The 22,634-nt window shown below is 37.1% G+C and overlaps 1 protein-coding gene across 1 annotated transcript in view; it reads right to left on the bottom strand.

Moving 5' to 3' along the window:
- Positions 1-22,634, bottom strand: part of PDS5A (PDS5 cohesin associated factor A) — an 80,999-nt gene that overhangs the window by 24,426 nt on the left and 33,939 nt on the right. Inside the window, exons 6-14 of the mRNA XM_054382805.1 lie at positions 22,344-22,470; positions 18,091-18,171; positions 15,873-16,013; positions 14,236-14,351; positions 12,967-13,061; positions 11,953-12,098; positions 5,186-5,337; positions 1,805-1,918; positions 632-713 (exon numbers count right to left, since the gene is read on the bottom strand). Coding sequence (XP_054238780.1) covers positions 632-713; positions 1,805-1,918; positions 5,186-5,337; positions 11,953-12,098; positions 12,967-13,061; positions 14,236-14,351; positions 15,873-16,013; positions 18,091-18,171; positions 22,344-22,470 — 1,054 coding nt within the window. The remainder of the gene's footprint in view (positions 1-631; positions 714-1,804; positions 1,919-5,185; positions 5,338-11,952; positions 12,099-12,966; positions 13,062-14,235; positions 14,352-15,872; positions 16,014-18,090; positions 18,172-22,343; positions 22,471-22,634) is intronic.

Raw genomic sequence — 22,634 nt, 5'->3', positions numbered from 1 at the left:
GATTAGCAGCTGCTACATACAGGAAAAAAAGGGAGGGGAAAAAAAGTCTTCTTGGAATATCAAAGAACTGCAAAACTTAACTAATTCACATAACAAATCAAACTAAATTGTTGGAAAAAGAACCCAAAAACGCAAGTAATTCCAAACAACTCCCCCAAGCCTACCCCACACCAAACCCCTCAAAGCAATGCTCCTCTATTTAAGTTCTCTGCTAGTTTGAAGATATGCTTGTAAGTAAAATTCCAGTGTTAATGCTTAAAAACTTGTTTTCAAACAAATCTTTGCTTTATGTTAACAACATATTCCATTCTCAAAATACATTATAAAATAAGAAACAGAAAAAATAGTGGGTTTCGTCAAAAAAAACGGTCAACAGCAAACAAAAAACTTGGCATTGTTAACCTTTTTCTGACATTACTGAACAGCAATATAATATAATGGTAAACATAGGGAGGGCATTTAAGTGTTACTGAAAGTAGATTTAATGAGAATGGAACATTGTCTACATATGGAAAAAAACAGAATAATGAAGTTAACACTGAACAAATAATATTGTATTAAAAAAAAACCCCAACAGTAAATCAGTCTAATAGGTCCACTGGATAAAGTATTAGTATTTCCCAAACCGTACAGTGGGCTGCTTATGCAAGTCTAGTAATTCTCGTACGTGACTCCTTAGCATGTTCTGGCACTTCCACATCTCATTCAGTGCTCTGCAAAAGTGCACAACCAGAAAAATACATTTTACCAGCGACAAGAACATGCTGGATGTATTAGTAAACAACATTAATTATTTATCTTACAGGTGCAACACCTGCGAAGTAGAATCAAAACCTACCATGTATTAAAAACAACCATTCAAACAAGGTGGAACTGATTTGGTCTTGTTATACAGCATCACCTCCTTGTTATTCTACTCAGAACAATTTCACATAAGCAGGACAGTCACAATATCACAGATTCACAGAGGGATGGAAGGGACTTCAGGAGATCACCTAGCCCAACCCCCTACTGCCAGGCAGGATCACCTGGAGCAGGTCACACAGGAAGGTGTCCAGGCAGGTTATGAAATGTCTCCAGAGAAGCAGACTCCACGACCTCTCTGGGCAGCCTGTTTCAGTGTTTTGTCACCCAAATGATCTTAACATTTTAAAATATAAGTTTAGAAAACAACATTACAATAGACATTAGGAAGAAATTCTTCCTCATGAGAGTGGTTAGGCATTGAACAAGTTGCCCAGAGATGTTGTGAAGGCTCTAAGCCTGGAAGTGTTCAAAGCCAGGCTGGGACGGGGCCTTGAGCAAGCTGGTCTAGTAGTAGGTGTCCCTGCCTGCACATGGCAGGGGGTTGGAACTAGATGATATTGAAGGTCCCTTCCAACCCAAACCATTCTATGAGTCTATGAAATACTGAAATCCTGTATTGAAATCCTTTAGTATTTTGTTATCTTAGTTTTAATCTATGATTCTATGACTTTTAACATAAAAACCAGGTCACTCTCAAGCAGAATTTAATTATAGCCATCTTCAACATGGACTCTTAATATAGACCAAACCTAGAAGGCATTACTTGTCCATTTTTAGCTCTGTATTGTTCTCATTGGATGAAAATGAATGGATAAAACTGTTCTTCTCAATTATCAACTTGTCTATTTCTAATTGACATGAAGAGTTTGTATATACTTGCAAATAACACTAATAACGTTAAGCATCAATTACTTATCTATGTCGTTTTACTTGTATTATCAGAATTTAAATTAAAACATGATGGAAAAGCCTGAGAAAGCATTTGCCCTGTACTCACTTGACAGCATTTGGATCCAAGCTAGCATACAAATAGTACAAGCACTTCATCCTCTCTTCTGTTTCCAAATTGTGTGGAACGAGATACTGAGCAAAGATTTTCTCTACCAGTAACCTGCAGGAAGAGATAAAAACTTGTACATTTCCAGAAGTGGTGGATACCCTTCAGATAAGGGAAAAGAAGAACTACTATTAAAAAAAAAAAAATCATTAAAATACTTTTAAACAGAGAAGAAAAACAAAACAACCCCCAAAAGCAGTGCTGTTCATTCTCATCTGTAAAGACCTCTTCCATTGTTGACAGAAAGATTAGTAAGAACTGCTTCATGGGAACTTTTGCACATTCTTTCATCTTCACCTCTAAGAGGGAGCAATTGCTTTATTTGTCACCATCTAAATTCTTTTTTCTTTAGCTCTGAGAATTTCCCTTTGTTCACCCTGGTGCATAAGAGAATGGGATTCAGGCAGTAAATATAAAGGAGAAAGAATACATGAATATAACCTGAAGAAAAGTAAAAACCTGAAGTATCCTTGAGGGAAAGGTTAAGATAAAACATTAGTATTTGAGGAAAAAAAGCTAAACTGCTCATTATGCTAATATAGAAGTTAAAAATTAGCATTAAAAAGGTGGAGACAAGGGAACAACAAAACATACACAACAAAAGGAGCAGAAGGAAAATTAAGTGAGAGCAAACTAACCCAACAAAAACATTCTCCAATTATATCTTTTTAAAAAAATATATTTAAAGTTTTCATAAAAGGCAAAACTTGAAACTACAAAACACAACTGTACAGTTCATCCAGTTGTAACCCCTTCTAATGAAAGAACATTCAGACATTAATTTAATCCACAGCAGTAAGAGCTGTGCACAATGTTCAGCTGCACAATTTGATATTTATGGATAAATATTTCATGTGTTTCCATTTACAAGCTTTTTCACTATGATTCCTAGTAAATACTCATGGAATGCCTTGTAAAAGACCAGAGAAGCAGCACAGAACAAGCACCATGTTTCGGTTCAAAGAAAATTCCAAGAAACTTGATGGCAAGGCAGAAGAGTGAAAGGATGAATGCAACTACCTCAAGGCAAGCTGTTAATATTAAAGAAAACTTGGCTTCCTTCTTTTAAACATATATTTTACTACTCCAAGCACTAAATTGTTTGGGGAACAGGATCTCCAGACTTCAGGAGACTCCCATCCGTTTTTCACATAGTAGGATACTAGAGACATCAGTTATCTTACTAATTTAGGAGCACTGCTCTAGCATGTCTCTACAGATACATATTCTAGACCATCTGTCAGTCCAAATGTTGAGACTCTATCATGACTTCCCTAGTCAACATCAGTTAGGGTAAAGATTTACAAACAGGGGTAATACCTCTGGGGGATACTTTTCTCCTGTGAGGAATGTCGCTGGCTAGCATACCAAGAACAGGTAACAGGCCAGTGTTTTTAAGATATGGTTATTTAACTGCATTGCCTATGCACTTGTAAAATTAAAAGAAGCTCAGAACACACAAGCTCTAAGCAGTTCTTAAGGTTGCAAGTTCTCAATCTTGAGTAGACACGCACATCAACAGTCCAGTATCATCAAAAAACATTGTCAAGTGATTGAGTAAAGGACGTGGAGAAAATGGGTTCTATTCCACTGTGATACCATGCTGTTATCTTTTGAAAGAACCACTGCTATCCCATACAGTCAATGGAAAATGCTTCAAGGCTCAGGCTGGTTACTTTTTACTTTTTTTCCCCAGTGTTGCTTTTCATCCTCATCTCTCATTATGGAAGCAGAACAACCCAGAGTTGGCTAATTATGACATACACTTCAATGTTTAAAGGACTGGATGGACTCTCTGTCTTAAGAGTTCAAAGCACTTCTACAGCTCTTTAGGTGTTACAAGTTCTAACTCTCTAATTCTGACAATGATAACATTGAAATGCATTTACCACTTCACTCTTTGAGTTGGGGGAACCAACCCAATCCAATGATGTGACCGAGCAACAATTTCATTGTGAGCCTTCAGCATGGATACACAGAAAACAAACAGCATACAATCCACATCTACTCGTGAGCAGAGCAGTTTCAATGGCTTAGTTTGACTTCCAGAACAAGTCACATCAGAGAAAGAAACTCAGATTTGACAACAGCAGTTTTTCCTTAAAACACCTTGTCTCATTTCACTGACACTGTCCTGCATTTCCTGTGAGCAGGAACACTGAAAACGTCTGCTCCACTGCTGTGGAACTTTGATTCATTCTGTGGTGACTAACAAACCTGTACACTGACTGTGAGACATGAACATGCTAGAAAAACAACAGGAATTAACCTCTCAATGCAAATTAAAGCGTATTTGATGCATATACATCTGCAGAAAGCAGCTTTGAATAACCTGAATGTTGATGATTTCCTGATTTTTCACTATTTGGTACTTCTGCCTCAGCAGACTTTCAGAGTAATTTTTGTGTGTGCTATCCCCTATCTCTCTTAAAAAAAAACAAAACAAAACAACAAAAAAACCACAAAAAACAAAACCAAACCACCAAAAAGGCATCAACTAATCAAATAGCTAACTCTGGCCCACTTATGAACAGCCTTAGATAAGCAAAGTGAACCTTCATGACTGCAGCAGTAAGAACTCACTATCATAACTGAAAACTGAAGGAGGCCATTAGTGCATTTGGACCAGTCACCAAGATCACAGACACAGTGAGGCAGCAGACTGGTAGATGCTAAGAAACACTACACAGACATTTCTGAGTCTGCTGTATTAAAAATCTAGGCTGAAATTCTATCTTTGTGTGATCTCATAGTTTGGCTCGCCTTGTGAAAGACAAAGAATTACCAGCGAGAGTTGAAAACTATCTCCCAAAACCTTGGCCAAAATACTTTTCCCTAAGCCAAAATGGCATTTCAAAAATTAAAGGGACTGAGTGACAAAACAGAGAAGACTGGGCTACAGTAGAAGCACTTTTGGTATTTCTTTAGCTTGTGTTCTACTTAAAAAGGGATAGAAAAGAGGGATCCATTTTTACACAGCATACCAAAAGGAGATGTCTGTGCATAAATCCATGATGCTCACATTATAACGTGCCAGTGTCTGGAAAGCAATAAGGCAAACAAGAACTGGTCTAGTAAATGCAGTATTTGACCTTATTTCTCTTTTTTTTTTTTTAAATACAGTAGTTTGTTAATGACCATCTACTATCTTCATAGCTCTAGTTCCATCAGTAAGTCAAGACAAATACATGAACAGATAATGCAAGCATGCTGAATACCTTAATTATTAAATACATCATTTTTAAAGCTACAAAATGCTATGACAGCTTTCTTAGAATAAGCACTACACAATTAAAATTAGGAAGGCTTAGGGTGACTCACTTGTCATCAATGCTATTTTGATAATATATGTGCAAAAGTTTATCCTTTATCCAGCTGACTTTCTCTGCAGCATCTTTTCCAGCCTCGGCATGAAGACAGTACTTCTTGTATAGCTGGGCAAGACCCATCATAGCTTCTTTTCTTACTCGCCACTTGAGGGGGAAGAAACAAAAGAGGCAGGAAGTGGTTTTGGTAAATAAACATCAAGCACATACAAAAATACAGTAAAGATGTATTTGTGTGAAAAGCAGAACGGCCACATTCTGACCTCCTATGTTTAGACAGTTCAAAAGCTGAAAATTCAGGCCCTCTAAATGAGAATTTGTAAGGCCTGCATAAGAGGTTTCTTCCTTGTACTAAGCAGATTAAGTATTGCCTGTACAGGGGAAACCAGTACCTGTGCTAAGCAAATTTAAACTGGGAGCCACTCAGTATGAAAACATGTAGTACAGCTTAACATGTATGCCTGAGTAAGGGCATTCCTGAGCCAGGATTTGAAAGACTTAGCTATTCAGAGACAGGCAACACTCAGAGGTAGCAACCTTCTTTCTCCCCATAGTCTTATACTGTCCTAAAGCACATCTGTCTGGATATGGGAGGTTTGGAAGCTAAGCCCAGGTAAACCTGTAAGGCCTGAACTCTTAGACCACTTTCACAGGACAGTAGGACAGGCCTCTTTTCCTGAAGCCTTCAAGTAATCACTGTAACCAAACTACAACATCTACAGAAGGAGTTCCTGGGTTCTGATCCTTGCCTTGGTGGTCACTACCTTACCCCTTCATGTAAACAGGAAACGTCCCATTATTAAACACTTTAACAGACAGGATCTGTAAGCTCTCCTACGCTGACTCGTGGAAAGAATCATACCAGAACAGACTGAGGACTAATTTAGACAGAACAGTGTCTCCCACTGAATGATTACACACAAAACCTCAGAAGAAACTTGTTTCCCTCACTATGTTTACATGAAATTCAAACTGAAAGAGAAAATTTCTTTCAGAACACACTAGATATCAATTTTGGCCTTGAACTCCAAGGACTAGCAATGCTAAAATCACTTCACTCTATTAAGCATAAATGTAGATACTATTACTCACACTGCATAACTTCTTCAATCTTGTTAAACTGAGGGCTTGTTTTAATAGCACTAAGTGAGATATTGCACATGGAATTTCTTAATAGTTTTACTGAGTGACTTCCTTTTCTTGAAGGTCAAAAAAAGGAAATATTTTGACAATAATATGGCTTATGTCAACACAACAGCCTTACACACCACTAAGCTGCTGAAATAAATGCTATAATGAAGACTGAAAAATAAAATTGTACTTTAGTACATAATTCTTAAATATTAACACCACAAGTAAAGCTCAAGACAGTAGTGACTCTGTATATAGTATAACTATTTTCACAAGAGAGAAGAATTTGGGATATAAATAGACGTTATTGTTTAATTTCTCTGGAGGAATTTATTCACACCCATTGCAATCTAAATTTTAAACAAAATAAATGTCTGAAAGAGAAACGTTTTCAGAAAAGTACTAGTATTTTCCTGGAGTCATAGAATCACAGAATGCATCAGGTTGGAAGGGACCCTTGAAGGTCATCTTGTCCAACCCGCCTGCAGTGAGCAGGAACATCTTTAACTAGAATCAGCTTGCACAGGGCCCTGCCATGTTTGACCTTCAGTGTCTCCAGGGATGTGGCCTCCACCACCTCTCTGGGCAGCCTCCTCCAGTATTTCACTACCCGCATTATAAAGAACTTTCTCCTCATTCAGATATACCCCTCCTGTAAAAATGACAGCTTCATCAGACCTCCTATATGAGACAGGAAGGATGGCAAAACTATTGTTAGAAGACAAAAAAGTATTGCAAGTGATGTTTCTACATAATTGCAGCCTGAAATGAAAGCAGAGTACTTAATGAGGAGTTGTAAGGAAAGGAGGTTTGGATTGCCAACAGATTTCTGATCACTGAAACTGCTTTAGAGAACACAAGTCAGAGCACATGGTAAGGCAGTGTCAGGCAGAAGATGGGAGGCACTGGGCAGAACCCCTTAGAGAATGCTTTGAGACTCCACGGAAGCAAGCCACTGAACAGGAGATACAAGTAGGGAAAAAAAAAGAGCAAGGTGCTACCAAGAATTAAAGCCATAGTAGTGTAAATAGTGCATGCACATGAAACTAAAGGGGAATGTAACAATCAAAAGGAGCAGATTAATAAACACTGCTAACAGAAATACTACCCTGATTTCATTAACAAAAGAATTCTGACAGTCTAGGGAAGACTGCTAGTTAACCAGAAGAATTAAACTCCTTCACTGAAGGCTGTTCAGCTAAGCTAAAAAAATAAAAATCTATTACTGACAGTTGAAGATAATCCCTCATCTGTGGAATAGTTAACTTAATCTTTTTATATAATTAAGAATATCACAGTATCACAGTATATTAGAGGTTGGAAGGGACCTCAAGAGGTCATGTCCAACCTCCTTGCCAAATCAGGATCACCCACAGGAATGCATCCAGGTGGGTTTTGAAAGTCTCCAGAGAAGAAGACTCCATAATCTCCCTGGGCAGCCTGTTCCAGCGCTCCATCACCCTCACTGTAAAGAAGTTTCTCCTCATGTTGGGGTGAAATCTTCTATGTTCAAGCTTGAACCTGTTGTTTCCTTTCTTATTATTGTGCACCTCTGAAAAGAGCCTGGCCCCCTCCACTTGATACCCACCCCTCAGATATTTATAGACATTGATGAGATCCCCTCTCAGTCTTCTCAAGACTAAATAGCCCCAGGGATCTCAGTCTCTCTTCATAGGGGAGAGATATTAACCTTTCAAACTCTTTCTCCTTGAACTGGAAAAAGACACAATATTTTTTAGTATGCCCAGAGAAGGAGGAAATAAAACTAACACATGCAGAAAAACGCATAAAGAGAAACTGAAAAGGAGAGCCTGTTCCTACAGCTCCTCATTCTCTGACTTTTGACTTCAAGCTGATAATGTGAAAGTCTGTTCTCATGATGAGATTAAGTCTGTGGACCACAAAGGCTGTTGAGAAAAATGAGAAGTCTCCTCTATCTCTTCAGGTTTTTAAGGTTACTCCAGTCTAAAAGAGAAGTTCCAGAACCATTTTTAGGTGGTTACTTTTAAAAAGTTTTGGTTTACTGTCTCCTGAAACTCACTATTTTGAAAAGTAAAGGCACCAGAAAGACCCTAGAGACAGTCCTCCAATGGAAAATTCCTCAGAACAATTCTTACCAGGGACTGGATTCCAGATTTTGGGAAACATCTGTTCCCAGAGTTACTTTTCCAACTGGACCAACAAAAATGGATTTGAAAACTATAGGCGGTAGGGTTTGTTTGGGAGTTCCTGTGTTATTTTTTTTAATAGCTGTAATGAATGTGCAAATGTAGATGCAGACTGAGTTGGCTAAGGATTTTATTTTAAAAAATTTAGATACTGTCTTTTAGACAAAAAACTTTTACCCTAGAAAAGACATTAAAGCATCTTTACTAATACTGTGTCAACAAGAACACAGTCAGGAGAGAAAACACAGCTCATATGAATAACGTAGCAGTTACAATGTTTTACGTTTTCAGACTGTTTTATAAAGAAAAAAGGTAGAATTGAAATGACAGATCACTGTGTTTGAGCAATCAGCATTTTGTTTCAGCCTTGTGGACAAGTGTTCTTCTTGCAGTCCTATCTATACTCATTTGACAGACGATTGCAGGCCTAAAAAGAATTAGATGACGTCAAATTGATGAATGATCGCTTAGGGGCTTGCAGTAGATTTGTTCAACAGAAACCTGGCTACAAGGGGTAAATGCAGATAGCAGAAGATAATTGAGTTCTTTAAAGCAAAAGAATAATTGAAGTGGGTATAATGTACTATGTACTGGAACAATAAAAAAAAAATCCTTCACAGAAAATATGAAGACAGTAATATGGACATATCAATAGCCCTCTCTCAAGCTGAAGAAAAATTATTAATAAGAAAATTATTAACATTTCCAAGTTTTGGATATTCACTTTATAACACTAATTATATTTACAAAGACATGTTATATTGTTATCTTCAAAAGCTAAGTATTTGCTGTAGTCATTTCTAGTCAATCCTCAATTCTCATTCCTCCTCAGGATGTATTTTCATTAAAGCTCTCTCCAGAGATTTTTATAAGAGAAACATCATCTAGAGGAGAAGCTATTCTTCACTGATGACTGCCTGAAAAGGCACCTAACCTTGAAATATATCATCAAACCTATGACCAGTGTGAAATCACTGAGTCAAACATATTAGGAACATTAAGAAGTCCCACACCAGGGTTAAGGCTATCTGAACTGAAAATCCCCAGTTCCCTAGAAATGAGTATTACAGCTGTACAACTGACTGCCTTTTACTGCTGGCAGCATGATAAAGGAGACACTATGCAGAAGGCACAGCACTAATCATCTCATTTTGACCAGGTGCAAGTCCCAGTGGGAAGTGGTGGTTACACTAAAAAGTTTTTAGACCTCATAAATGACTTTTTGGACATGTTTGTTTAATGGCTGACAAAAAGAAGTAAGGTAATCACTCCTGAGAAATGTGCAAAGTCAAGCTGCACATAAAAAGAATTGATAGGCTGCTTTTTTAACAGTGAACATACTCAACATTGGGATCTCCCTTTATGCAACTAGAACATCCTTTTTTCGAAATCCATTACAGTAACTTTTTCAGTTAAAAAAGGGAAAATAAGAAACAGAAAATTTTTGAAACTTACTACCTAGAATGATACACCTTATAGAAAGAATGTCCTCTATCAGAAAGGTACAACAACAACAAAAATCAACATGGCTACACAGGACAGTGAAGCCTTCTATTAAAAGCATCACCCTCCAACGAGCATCAAGTCCCACCTGAAAGAGTGCATACAGAGGAGAGAATAAGCTCTGGCAAAACTGAAGGTAAAACCTTGATGAAGCATGGCAAAAGTTACAGAACCAAATTATTAAGAACATACTATTTAAACACCCTCACCAAATCCCCCAGAAAAATAAACCTTCCAGATCATTTTGTAATGCTCAAAATAAAACAAGATTTATTCCAACAGAGAGGTCTGAAGAGATTTCTTAAGAAAAGCGCCATTAGAACCCCTTTCAAACCAACTTAATAAAACGAGTAGTGACAAAACCATTATGACCAAATAGTATCCCATTTGTGACTTCTAGAGGAATTTAGAAGTTATACACTACATACTAACTATTCTGTTACTGCATTTTGACAAGAGAGATTGAAAACAGCAAATGTGAAAGCCAAAGGATCCCAAGAGGCAGAGTGCCACTCACCAGAATATCTGATTTTGAATGGGCAAATAGGCTGAAACAAAGCAGTGACAACAACAAAGAGTAGACACTGCTGGAAAATGAAGTTACTGCAATGATTCATTACATTTTACACAATGAGAAGTTCTGTCTATGAAAAAATAAATTTCAGCAGACTCACAAGTATATGGAGTAAAATGCATGAAGGTCCCAAAAAACCTTCCAACAAAGTCTCACACCACAGGGATCTTAAAATAAAAATCCTGTTGTGAATTAATTATTAACTAAAACATAGGGGACAATGGCTGGAAATAGATGAGTGGTTTTCACAATGAAAGAACCAAAAGGAAGCTATTGACGGAGTCAGAAGGGAATCTGTGACACTTTATGAAACATTATTAGAAAATGAATGTAACAGTGTGTATAAATTTCACTGAGGTAGTCAGATATAATATTGTAATGCAGAATTGCAGAAAAGTGTCATGCTACTGAATCATTGCAGTATGAAATGAAAGAAATTCAGGTTAAGGCCAAGTTTTCCCACACGCAGTAACTCTGTATGTATAGCATTAAGTAATGTACCATCTAAAATTATTCAGGAAAAATATTGAAGTCAACAGGGATGTTTGCCAAAATTGTCACCTCGGTGCTCAGAAACAGCATAAAAGACAGAATGTTAAATAAGAAAAAATTATCATAAAATTATTTACACAACACAGTGCACACCTTGAATGCCACAGGCAAGGCTGGTCACACTGGTTCCAACAGGATAGAGAACAACCAGATAAGAATGATCAGAACTATGCAATAACCAATTTGTGTGGAAGTTAATTAGGTGATTCTTTAGTCTGGAGAGCAAAGGAGTGGGAGACATACACTATACATATTTATGATTCATAAGTGGGTCAAAGAATATTTATTCCTTCACATAAGTGAAATTATCAGACAAGCTTAAAAGAAGTAACTTTTTTCCACACATGCATTAAACTCCAATTTACTGATGCAGATGTCATAGATGATTATAAAAAGTATAAACAAATTCAAGAAAGAACTCGAGAAGTTCATGGAATAAAAGTTCCATTGAAAGCTATGACAAACATGATCAAGCAGATTTAAGAAATCTTTAAATCACAAATCGCTGGAAACCAAAACTGAACACTATGAGAATTATACTGGGCTACAGGGACCTTTGGCCTAAACATGTGGCAATTCTTATGTTCTTACACAATGAATATGCTCCTCACATCAACAATCTTACTTGCTTGACAACACTTGATTGGTGCCTCCCTAATGCACAATCTACATGTTCTGGTAGGAGAACTGCTTTTCCCTCCCACAGCCTTTTGGTTAATAGTCAGCTCTTGAGATTCTCTGTTTCTGTGGCTTTGAGTTGGCTTTGTTGTTGCTTTAATTTCACCAAATTATATTAAAAACAGTTATTCCTGAAAATGAACCATAAAGACTTACCCGTTTGTCTAGTGTTCTTTCCCTGACAAAGCCAAGCAGCTGGTCATTGACTAAAGAAAGATCTCTCTTGCCAGCAGTAATAATTGTAACAATAACATCATGTCGAATGGCTTCTTCTGGGTCGTGTGATCTAACCTTCAAATATTCTGTTATGATCAGAAATAATGACAAAAATGGCTTTTATTAATGTAGCTAATGGCACACTCCAATTTATTAATAATGTATGGAAGAATTAAGTGCCAGTCACATATCGCAACCGTCATCTATTTAACATATAACTGCCTACAGGAGATATTTGTTCCAGCACTTTCTACTTTAAATATCAAGCAACTACATAACTGTAAATATCAGAAGATAAAAGTGAATGGCTTTTACAATAACCTCATTTGCAACAAGCAATGAAGTGAAATAAAATTGATTAGAATACTCTGAAAATAAGGAGGAAAAAAAAAAGAGCAGCAACTCTCATTCCCAAAGAGCTAAGAAGGTAAACAATGAACTAAAAAGACTTGATTATTGCTGTAGGTTAATTTGCATCATAAAAGAAGCTGTTTCAGTTAAATCTGAAAATATGCTCATAATCAGAATGATGCTAAAGTGAAGGAAAAAACCCTCACAGTTTAGATCAGCACAATGGCATTTTTTAAAACCTCAGTGGAAGAGGGTAGTAGGGAACATGCTGGCTTTGAACATAAATCAAGATGTCACAGCAATATCTGCTTTGACTTGCCAAAAGTTTCATTAGAATCTGCAATGGCTTTAAAACTCATTCTGCAGCAGGCTGCTTCTTAAAAACTGCCTCTGATGAAGTCCACACAATGTCACACACTCCTCTCTTTCTAATAACCAGAGCTTGCCTTCAGCAGAAAGCAATTACTCAGTAGTTAGCTCTTCCACCCAGTATCAAGCACTGGGCTTGATACATTTTAGAACCACAGTGCTATGTACAGAAATAATTACATTCTTCCTTGCTCATTTCTTAAATTATTCTAAACCCCTGTACAAGCATCTCACCAGTGAGGTCTTTTGCTAAGTCTGGATGGTTCATTAAACAATGACTGGCAAATTTCACGCTCTCTAATCTCACAGGGACATGGATATCATTGAACCTAGAGGGATAGAAGATGATGAATGTTAATTTTTAATTAGCCTTGCAAATCAAGATTATTCTCTATGTAGTAACATGTGTTGATAGTATGTTCCATTAACTATTAGAATACTCTATACACAGCAAAAGAATACAACGGAAATGTTTTTTAATTTATCTCCAGAATGCACCTCAGATAAATTCTTATGGTGCTTCTTGGGAAATCAAGTCAGGACTAAAATTAAGGAATGAGTAGGCTATATGCTGATGAAATGTTCACTCAGAGGACTTTGTCCACGGATTTTGAACAATAATTATCCATACACTGTCAATCACATGTATGTGTGTGCATGTAAATATATATACGCATACACACAAATCAAGTTACTAAAATATAAATCTCCATGTAACATGGACCATTTGAAAACACTTTAATAGTGATACATTTCTGTTTTTAAGGGAAATATCTTTTAACTCAAAAAGGTAAATGCCAAAATAATGATGCAGTAGCAGATATAGCTGAACAGTATGAAACTTCAACAATGCTGACATATATTGTGTGATTTTTGCTATGCATGGGTTGTGCTATTGATCTAACATATTTTTACAGCTGACAGCAATGCAGCAGCAGTCCTTCAGGCTTCTTCATTCTAAAATGTAATTGTATGCACTTTCCACTTTTAAGTTTTAACACAACAAGGAACTGGGGTTGTTGAACCTGGAGCAAAGGAGGCCGAGGGGAGACTTTCTTGCTCTCTACAACCAACTGAAATGAGTAGCAAGACGGTTGTTGGTCTCTTCTCCCTAGTAACAAGTGATAGGACAAGAGGAAATGGCCTCAAGTTGCACCAGGAGAAAATTAGACTGGGTATCAGAAGAAACTTCTTGACTAAAAAGGTTCTCAAAGACTGAAACAGGCTCCCCAAGGAGGTCAATCCACATCCCTGAAGGTGTATAAAAGCCACAGATCTGTGGTGCTAAGTGACATACAAGGTTTAGCACCAGACTTGGCAGAGTTAGATAATGATTGGACTTGATCATAAAAAGTCTATTGCAATCAAAACTGTTCTATGATTCTAAAAGACTTTGTTCAAATACAGTTACATCCTCTAAAAACGTGATTAGAAATGCAGCAATATGTGAAAATTCTGAACAAAAAGAATAGAAACACAGAACTCTATCTCTGTTTCTCTTACCGCCCAAGAAAGCACTGCCAAAGAGGACGATTCTGTGTGGCTAGATCAGAATCTTTGGAGCCAAAGAGTTTAGCCAGAAGTCGAACAACAGCCAAACGTTCTTCTCCATCATTGCTCTAGATATCAAAACATGAAAGAAGAACCTGTAATATCTCTAATGTTCCTTTGTCTTCTGCTTTTACAAGTTACAGAAAAATGACTCAGTTTGAAATAATCGCTTCTAATCCTCAGTCTCCCTAATTAAATTAGATGAAGATGAGTAAAAATACACAAATACCTATTAACATTATTAATTATCTGGGTCCACTTTGAATACAGTGTCCAGTTCTGGTGTCTCCGTCATAATAAGGATACAGAGCTGTTGGAGAGAGTCCAGAGGGCCACAAATATGATTCAAGGGCTGGGAAACCTCTGCTGTGAGGATAGGCTGAGGGAGCTGGGGTTGTTCAGGCTGGAGAAAACTCGGGGGAGGCCTTCGAACTGGCTTCCAATACCTGAAGGGATCCTACAGGAAGGCTGCAGAGGGAATTTTCATAAGACTGTCTAGCAATAGGACAAGGAGGAATGGTTTGAAGCTGAGGGTGAGCACATTTGGCCAGATCTTAGAAATAAGTTTGTCAGTATGAAGGTGGTAAGACTCCAGAATAGGTTGCCCAGGGAGGCTGTGGATGCCTCCTCCCTGTGGGTGTTAAAGGCCAGGGTGGATGAGGCCTGGAGCCAGCCAAGCATAGTTGGAGAGGTGTCCCTGCTCATGGCAGGGAGGTTGGAGCAGCCTATCTCTAAGGTCCCTTCCAGCCTAAGCCATTCTATGATTCTACATGTGTGTAAAACTCTGCCTCTTTCAGGAATGAAAATCTATGCATACTAGTCTGAAGAACATATCCCTGAATTTCAACAACGAATGATCTTATCTTTGTCTTAAAAATAGTCTTAAAAATGCTTTATGTGTATCAAAAAGGCACCAATTAAGATGTTATAATTAGATGTGCGCTACTAAAGTTAATAAAATGTAATTTCACCCAATACTTAGTTCTTGATCATTTTTGTTGCCACTGTAACCTGCATGTACATACCTAAAGTATTTCTCTTGTTCACTTACAATCTTAAGATGAAAAACTACTTAATTTTAAAAACCCAAACCCCCAAATCAGGATAAATGAACCATTTCCAAGGATTCAAAAGAAGCCAGCTGACATACTAGCTGATTCTGACCAATCAGAGAAAATATTTTGGGGTATTTCCTCTATGATTCAAATATTATTTCACTACAGAAAATTCTGCAAATCAATACTGCAGCTAACTTCTGTATTTCTTGCATATACTTGCATTTCAGGACCTAAGGCAACCACAGCCTAATTATTTTCTAAATTCCAGTTGAAATTCAAAGATTAAGTAGTTATAACTTTTGCATTAGATTGTATTTATTTATCATTATTAGATATTTTCTGTGCATAATACACATTTGCAAGCACAGAAAGCACATGATTGTATACAACTTGCCAGTGTACTTCCTGAAATACTACATTTATCTTTAGAATAAGGTGATAAACACATTTTCATCCCTCCAGCAGAACACTTATTAAATCTACAGCTCTGCACTCTTACCATGTACACAAATTTTATTACTTGTGACCTACCTTCAACTTGAATTCAAGCTGTGGCATGACAGACAGCAGTAAGTGAGGATCTATGGCAAAAAGCTCTTGTATCAAGTCAAACACATGTTCTGATAAGTCACTTACTGAAGACTTTCCCAGTACCAGAACCTGGTTAAAAAACTAGAATACAAAGAAGTTATTTAGCAGATTTTCCTTCAAAAATGCAAACATATTTAAAAATTATTATAAGGTAACATCATTAATACTTCTAATAATTCTAATGGAAGGTACTCCATGCACATTTTTTCATTACATCAAAGCACTTCAGCCTTACTGTTTTGGATCAAGTACATTACAAACACCCTTCAGAGTTCACTTCTATTACTTAGAATCACAGAACTATTTCAATTGAAAAAGACCTGTAATTAGCATGACCAAGGCTAACTGTTTTATCAGGATCAACTAATTCACAGTAATTTGGTAATTTAAAAGCTTGCTCTTGGGTCACAACAACCTCATGAAACACTACAGGCTTGGAGCAGAGTGACTGAACACTGTCCAGCAGAGAAAGACCTGGGGGTGTTGATTAACAGACAGCTGAACGTGAGCCAGTATGTGCCCAGGTGGCCAAGAAGGCCAACAGCATCTTGACCTGGGTCAGGAATAGTGTGACCAGCAGGACCAGGGAAGGCATTTCCCCCCTATACTCAGCACTTGGGAGGCCACACATTGAGTACTGCATCCAGTTTTGGGGCCCTCACTTCAACAGGAGACCAAGGGGAGACCTTGTTGCTGGAGTGAGATATCTGTCAGTCTCTTCCACTTAGTAACAAGGGATTAGGACAAGAGGAAATGGCCTCAAGTTGCACTAGGGGAGCTTTAGACTGGACAGTAGGAAAAACTTCTTGACTAAAAAGGATTCTCAAAGAGTAGAACAGGCTCCCCAGGAAAGTGGCTAAAGCCCCACCCCATGAGGTGTTTAAAAGACACAAATACAGCACTGAGGGACAATGATTCAGTACCAGACTTGGTAGAGGGAGATAACGGTTTGATTCAATAATCTTAAAGGTCTTTTCCAACCAAAACAATTCTATTATTCTATGATAATTTAAAATATCAATAAAGGAACAGTAATGAGAGAATTGTTAAATTAAACTGCATGTTCATCCAGTAGAAGTACCTTCCATTTTTTTTATCATTTAAGACCAATCCAAACTGAACATCAGCAAATGTTGAAAAAGAAGCTTCCCTACTTTAGATCCATTTTAAAGAATATCAGATGACTTTATCATATGTGGTGTGATACCTGATGGTAATTTAACAAAGCTGATAGTGATCTAACAGAAAAAAAAACCTAGCTTTGAATGATTTCTTTTGAATTTGTTAAATTTTACTATGTTTGATATATTTCCTAGTAGATACTGTGGGTTAATATTATTTGATCTGTACAAATGCTACAAAGCTATTACACACTTGAATAAGAAAGCAAGAAGAGTAATATTAAATCAACTCAAAGGTCACTCTATCCACTATCCTGTTTCCAGCTATGAATAATTAGAAAAGGTTACAGAAACAGGGGAATTGGGATCTGATAGTTAGTGAGACTCCTTCAGCTTTTAAATACTTACTGATTCATCTTTCACAAATCTGACTAACTCCCTTTTTAAATTACTGACTTTTAAGAATTCTATTGGCTTTGGGACCAAGAAAAGGCCACAGAATGGGCCAGACTACATCCCACCCAGACTGTAGTAGAACACATAACACTGATATTCAATAAAAGGAATTATAGTAGAAGGAATCCTTGTAAAAAAAAAAATAAAATAAAATCTTTAGTCTTTATGACTGAAACAAGTTCAGGATGAGGAAAAAAATATCCAGTGAAGAGCAGGTAGTTTGACATGCTTCATCCTAAAGATTGCTAAGAAATGAAGCTGTCTGGTTGCTGGACATAAAAAGTACTATTGCTGCAAATGTCTTTTGTTGCAGCAGAATTTCTTTGGTAATAATCTATTTTTATAGACTAGATTTAGGCTTAACTTTAGACTAAGACAAGTAAACATTTATTTCTTCTTTGCTTAGTTGAACAATCAACAACCAAGCTAATAATCCTATTTGGAAAATGGTTCTTTGGTAGCTACGTTACAAAGAGTGAGTTTGATAAAGAATATTTTATAGCAAACAAACAAATCTCCAATAAATCAAGACAATAAGAAGAACACATTGCTTGTGGGTAACATGTAATTGATTTACATACATTGGCAATACACGGTTCAATGGTCTGGACCGTCCTTTTCAACAGGACTTTTGCAAGATCAAATGCTTGTTTATTAAGGTTCTGAAATAAAGCAAAAATAACATTTTAAAGACAAATTTTATTTTTCTCTCCCAATCTTTGAAGACCATGACTTCAGAAAGGTGTTTTACCACCATTCTCGTTGTTTTCAAAACTAAGTTCAATTATGTTAATTCTGTAACTCCACACTTTAACAAAAATTTACAACTATTTTTTCCACACACTTAAAAGAAGTCTAATCCAAGCCTAACACTTCCTGCACATTATTCAAAGACTTTATCACTCCAGTTGTTACCTTTAGCATTGCATTCATAGCCATGAACTTCTCACATGCAATCATATTCCACATTTTGAAGAAACACTACCACACCTCCATACTTTGGTAATTACATCAAAATTAAACTTACTGTTTAAATATGGGTTTGTTTCCCTCTCACGTACTCAGTTGAAGGTACACCCTGTAGCAATGTGCAGCCTCATCTAGAGGGTAACACTGTGCACTGATTTCTCCACAGACTGCACTGTATGCTGTGAAGATGTATGCTTTGGAGGTGCTCCATAGACTGCACTGTATGCTTTGGAGGTGCACAGAAAGCACATATACTCAGGCAGAGTAAACACTGGATTGCAGTGTAACAAATCTGAACACTGCTTTTATTATTCTTGAGCAAGATAAGGAATGTAACTTCACATCTGAAAAATGTGACTGTCCAAATCTGCACAAAATCCAATATGCAGTAGCTCATCTCATCTCATCCTGAGATTAATGCTGCCTGGAGTCAGGGGGAGGAAGGTGATGGCCCTGAAAATTATAAATGATTGCAGACAAAATACAGGTAAAGCCTAAGGATGACTGATTCTTGGAAAGGCAGTGCCTGGCCCTCATGTTCTTCTAGCTAATGAGATGACAAACCAAAAGACAGTGCATCAACTGACAGTAAAGAGAAACAAACGACCAAAGGTTCAAACAATTATCTCTTCAGTGATCATAACACTGAAGACAGACAGGTATGTATAAATTCTCAAATTCAAAACAAACCAGTTTCTTTCCAAATCAGACCACGATTAAAAATCTTGTTGGCAGGCACATCAGTATTAAACTAAAGAACTGCCAACATTATACAGACAATGTATTTTATTTGGATCTTCAGCTTCAAAGACTTTTTGCAATGAAATTGTGTTGGCAGTTTTTTGGGCTTTGTTTTTATTTTAACCCTGGACAGGCTCACCAGAGCTAAAAGCAAAACAAACCAAAAGAAACTCACCCCTCCCCCCCCCAAAAAACGAAACAAAGCAAAAACCCAAACAACAAAACCAAAAAAACTCCCACGCCACTAAAAAAAAAAAAAAAAAAAAAAAAAAATCACAAAACCCCCAACAATGGAAACATAACAATCCCCCCCAAGAGTCAAACAGCATAAAAGCCTAGAGGAAAAAAAATGCATCTTGATAAAACAATTGATAATAATTAATAAATAAATAATCCATCTGTAAGGAGGGGGAAAAAAATCCCGACCATCTGGGTTGGCCATGATATAAAGGATGCAGAAAAAAAATACTGATTTTTAAATGCATGTTTTTAAGGAATAACTTTGGCAGTAAGAGTGTGAAGAAATACTTTCATTAAATAGCACTGGTTTTAAAGTTAAAAAGAACTACAGTCTGATGCCTCAGGTAGTCTGAGCACATACCATAATGCTACGAAAACCTGGGTTTGCTAGAGGAGGGACACATTAGCACAGACTCACAGAACAATGTGCAGAAAAGTCACTTTACTGATATTGAAGATACAAATGAACCTTGTCAAGGTTCTATTTTTTTTTTAGCTGCAGTTTGTCTTACACAGTGTAAGAGTGGTAAAAAAAAAAAATCCCCCCAAAATCTCCAAAAGGAGAATACATTATCCAAAAGACACATTTCAGCTTCTTTAAAAAGATGAACTTCCAGTAAGTGTAACTGTCTAGCCACACTGATACTTTATTATGTCACAGCAGAGAGTGATTAGTACTCAATTGCTTTGTGTGGACATAAAAGTATTCTCTACCAGAAAACAAACTGTGCTTTTCAAGCTATGGTGCTTCTGATTTACATACCTAAGGACAAGCAGTTAACAGAATCACAACTTTCTAACAGATCTGTTCCATGTAAGGAGAATTTAATTATTGTAGTCAAACTCTCCTAGGCAGAGCAGCCAAAATAACTTTGTTTTGTTGTTTGGTCTTTTTTTTTTAATTATTATTTTTCTAACTACTGTGGTAAAGCAGTAGTTCTGTTGTTACAGGAAACAAAACAGACCAAAATACTGACCAAAGTATGATACTGAGCACTGATTACAGCATATTATTTGTTCAGTCATGATGGCCAAGATCCACGAAAGGACTGCCAGCCAGTCCTCTAAGAGATACTAAATACAGAATACAACCCAGTACTTGCACAAAGCTCTCCCCTAACCCCTGCCTTTATCAGAGCCTTATTTGAGAATTTATTGGGCAAAATTACATGATTAAGCTAAAAATGTTAATGCTAAAGGATTATATTTACTTACACTTTGCCTACACCGAGTAATCACAAGGCATTGTTCAGTGGTACAGGGTTTACCAGGTCTTTGCATCCTCAGAGCAGTGCTCACCATTGTGCACAGCATCACCCAGCACCTGGCACACACAACTCCACTCTTCTATTTCCACTCCTGACCTCTACTGCTTATAATTGATTAGAAACAACTTACAAAGAACAGCATATTTTGAAAATGTTACTAACAAGAGGCCTCCCTTCCTGTTAGCAGTTTTACTAAGACATCATCTTCTTGCTGTCAATAAAAATGAGTTGACAGAATGACTATTTTCATCTCATGGTCATGACAGAAAGAATGCCAACTGACCTTAGATGATAGATACTTTTATATATCTGTTGTTGAGATTCAGTGATTTCACTCATTTTGACAATGGCCATGGCTTAGTCACTCCTGTGCTATATATTTCCATGATTTCTTCCCCTTCAACCAACGAAAGGAATAATCCTTGCTTTTATGTGCTAACTTCAATTACATAGTCAAGGATGGAGCAGGCTTAATTTTGTCATTATTTTAAATTAATAAATGAACAAAGAAAAACACGTACTTGGTAATCAGAGTACAGATCATTTGCTGTAGCTCATCACTGAGGCCTACTGTTTTCCATACAATTTTCAGTAAGAAGCACAAGTGTTTTAGCAAGGGAATTTTCTTGGTCAGTGCAAGGCAACACCAGATTGCATCTCACTTACTCTGATTTCACATGATGGTGAACCTACTTCAAAGCTCACCTGCAGACCCAGTGATCATAAACTAAAATGCCCAGTGAAACCAGGACAGCATCACTGACAGTTCATAGAGCTGACTGGAAAGGGAAGACCAAAAAATTTGTTGGAAGTAGCTGTGTTGATGAGCTAAGACAGCATCTGCATGACAGCAGAAGTCTTGCTATAAGGGGCTCACATAAGACTCCTCCAGGGAAAGGGGGTGGTGTGGCACTTTAAAGTGAGTAAAAGGGATACTGAACTTTGCAAAATGCAGGAACATTGTTGAGAATAGAGAGCACTACAAACAATCAATAGAAAAAAGGAGGGGGAAAAAAAGTCACAAAACCCACCACAAAACTCAACCAAACCAGAAAATAAGTACTACACTTTAGGCAATGATTAAGTTTTATTAAAAGAGAAGTTTAAAGGGGAAAGACACAGGGTGAAAAACCCCCAAACAATTAGGGTGGAGTGGAATCATTGGCCTGAGGCAAGCAGAAAGTCACCAAAGAAGTCTTGGGAAGTCTTTCCCACCCTTGCTCCTTTTCCTTTCTATTTCTTTTAAATAATAAAAAAAAAGTCCTTCATGTCTTTTTAAATAAAAAGACCCAAACAACACCCCTCCCCTCACCCCCAAACCAACCTACAACACACAACCCTTAAGATGTCTTCCTAGCACATATTACATTTGCTTGAAAATACTTTATTTCTGGTTCATGACAGAGTTCCTGAGGTGGTAAGTGAGCAGGAATCTCTTGATACTGAGTAATCTAGACACAGCTAATGAAGAGCATCAAATAATTCCCCATAGGAAATTTTCAATACACTGTGACAAGGCAATGATGATGGCTAAAGCGTGTGGAGAGATAAACAATAAAAGGCAATAAAAATTATTTTTATAATGGTATACTACTATCACATTTTACTTTGCAGACCTTGTGTGCAGGAATGAGGTTAATCAAAATCGAGTCCAGCAGCTCCTGAGTTACTCCATCGCCTTCCATGATGATAGAACTCATCAAATCCAGCATATGCATTTGTACCTTCTGGTTGTGGCTATTACTAAGATGATAAAGAATATTATCAATAATGATAAAGAAAATTAGCAATACTAAATTTTCAGACCACAACAAAAATTAACAGCACTGTTAAGAAACAGCGTCTAATACTGTCCAGCTTGCTCTCCCCACATCTCAAAACTTCAAAGTATTTTATGTGCCTTTCCT

Source organism: Indicator indicator, chromosome 8 (assembly GCF_027791375.1).
Source record: "Indicator indicator isolate 239-I01 chromosome 8, UM_Iind_1.1, whole genome shotgun sequence".
NCBI lineage: Eukaryota > Metazoa > Chordata > Aves > Piciformes > Indicatoridae > Indicator > Indicator indicator.
The sequence above is the reverse complement of the archived record's forward strand: the minus strand, read 5'-3'. Positions and strand labels throughout refer to the sequence as shown.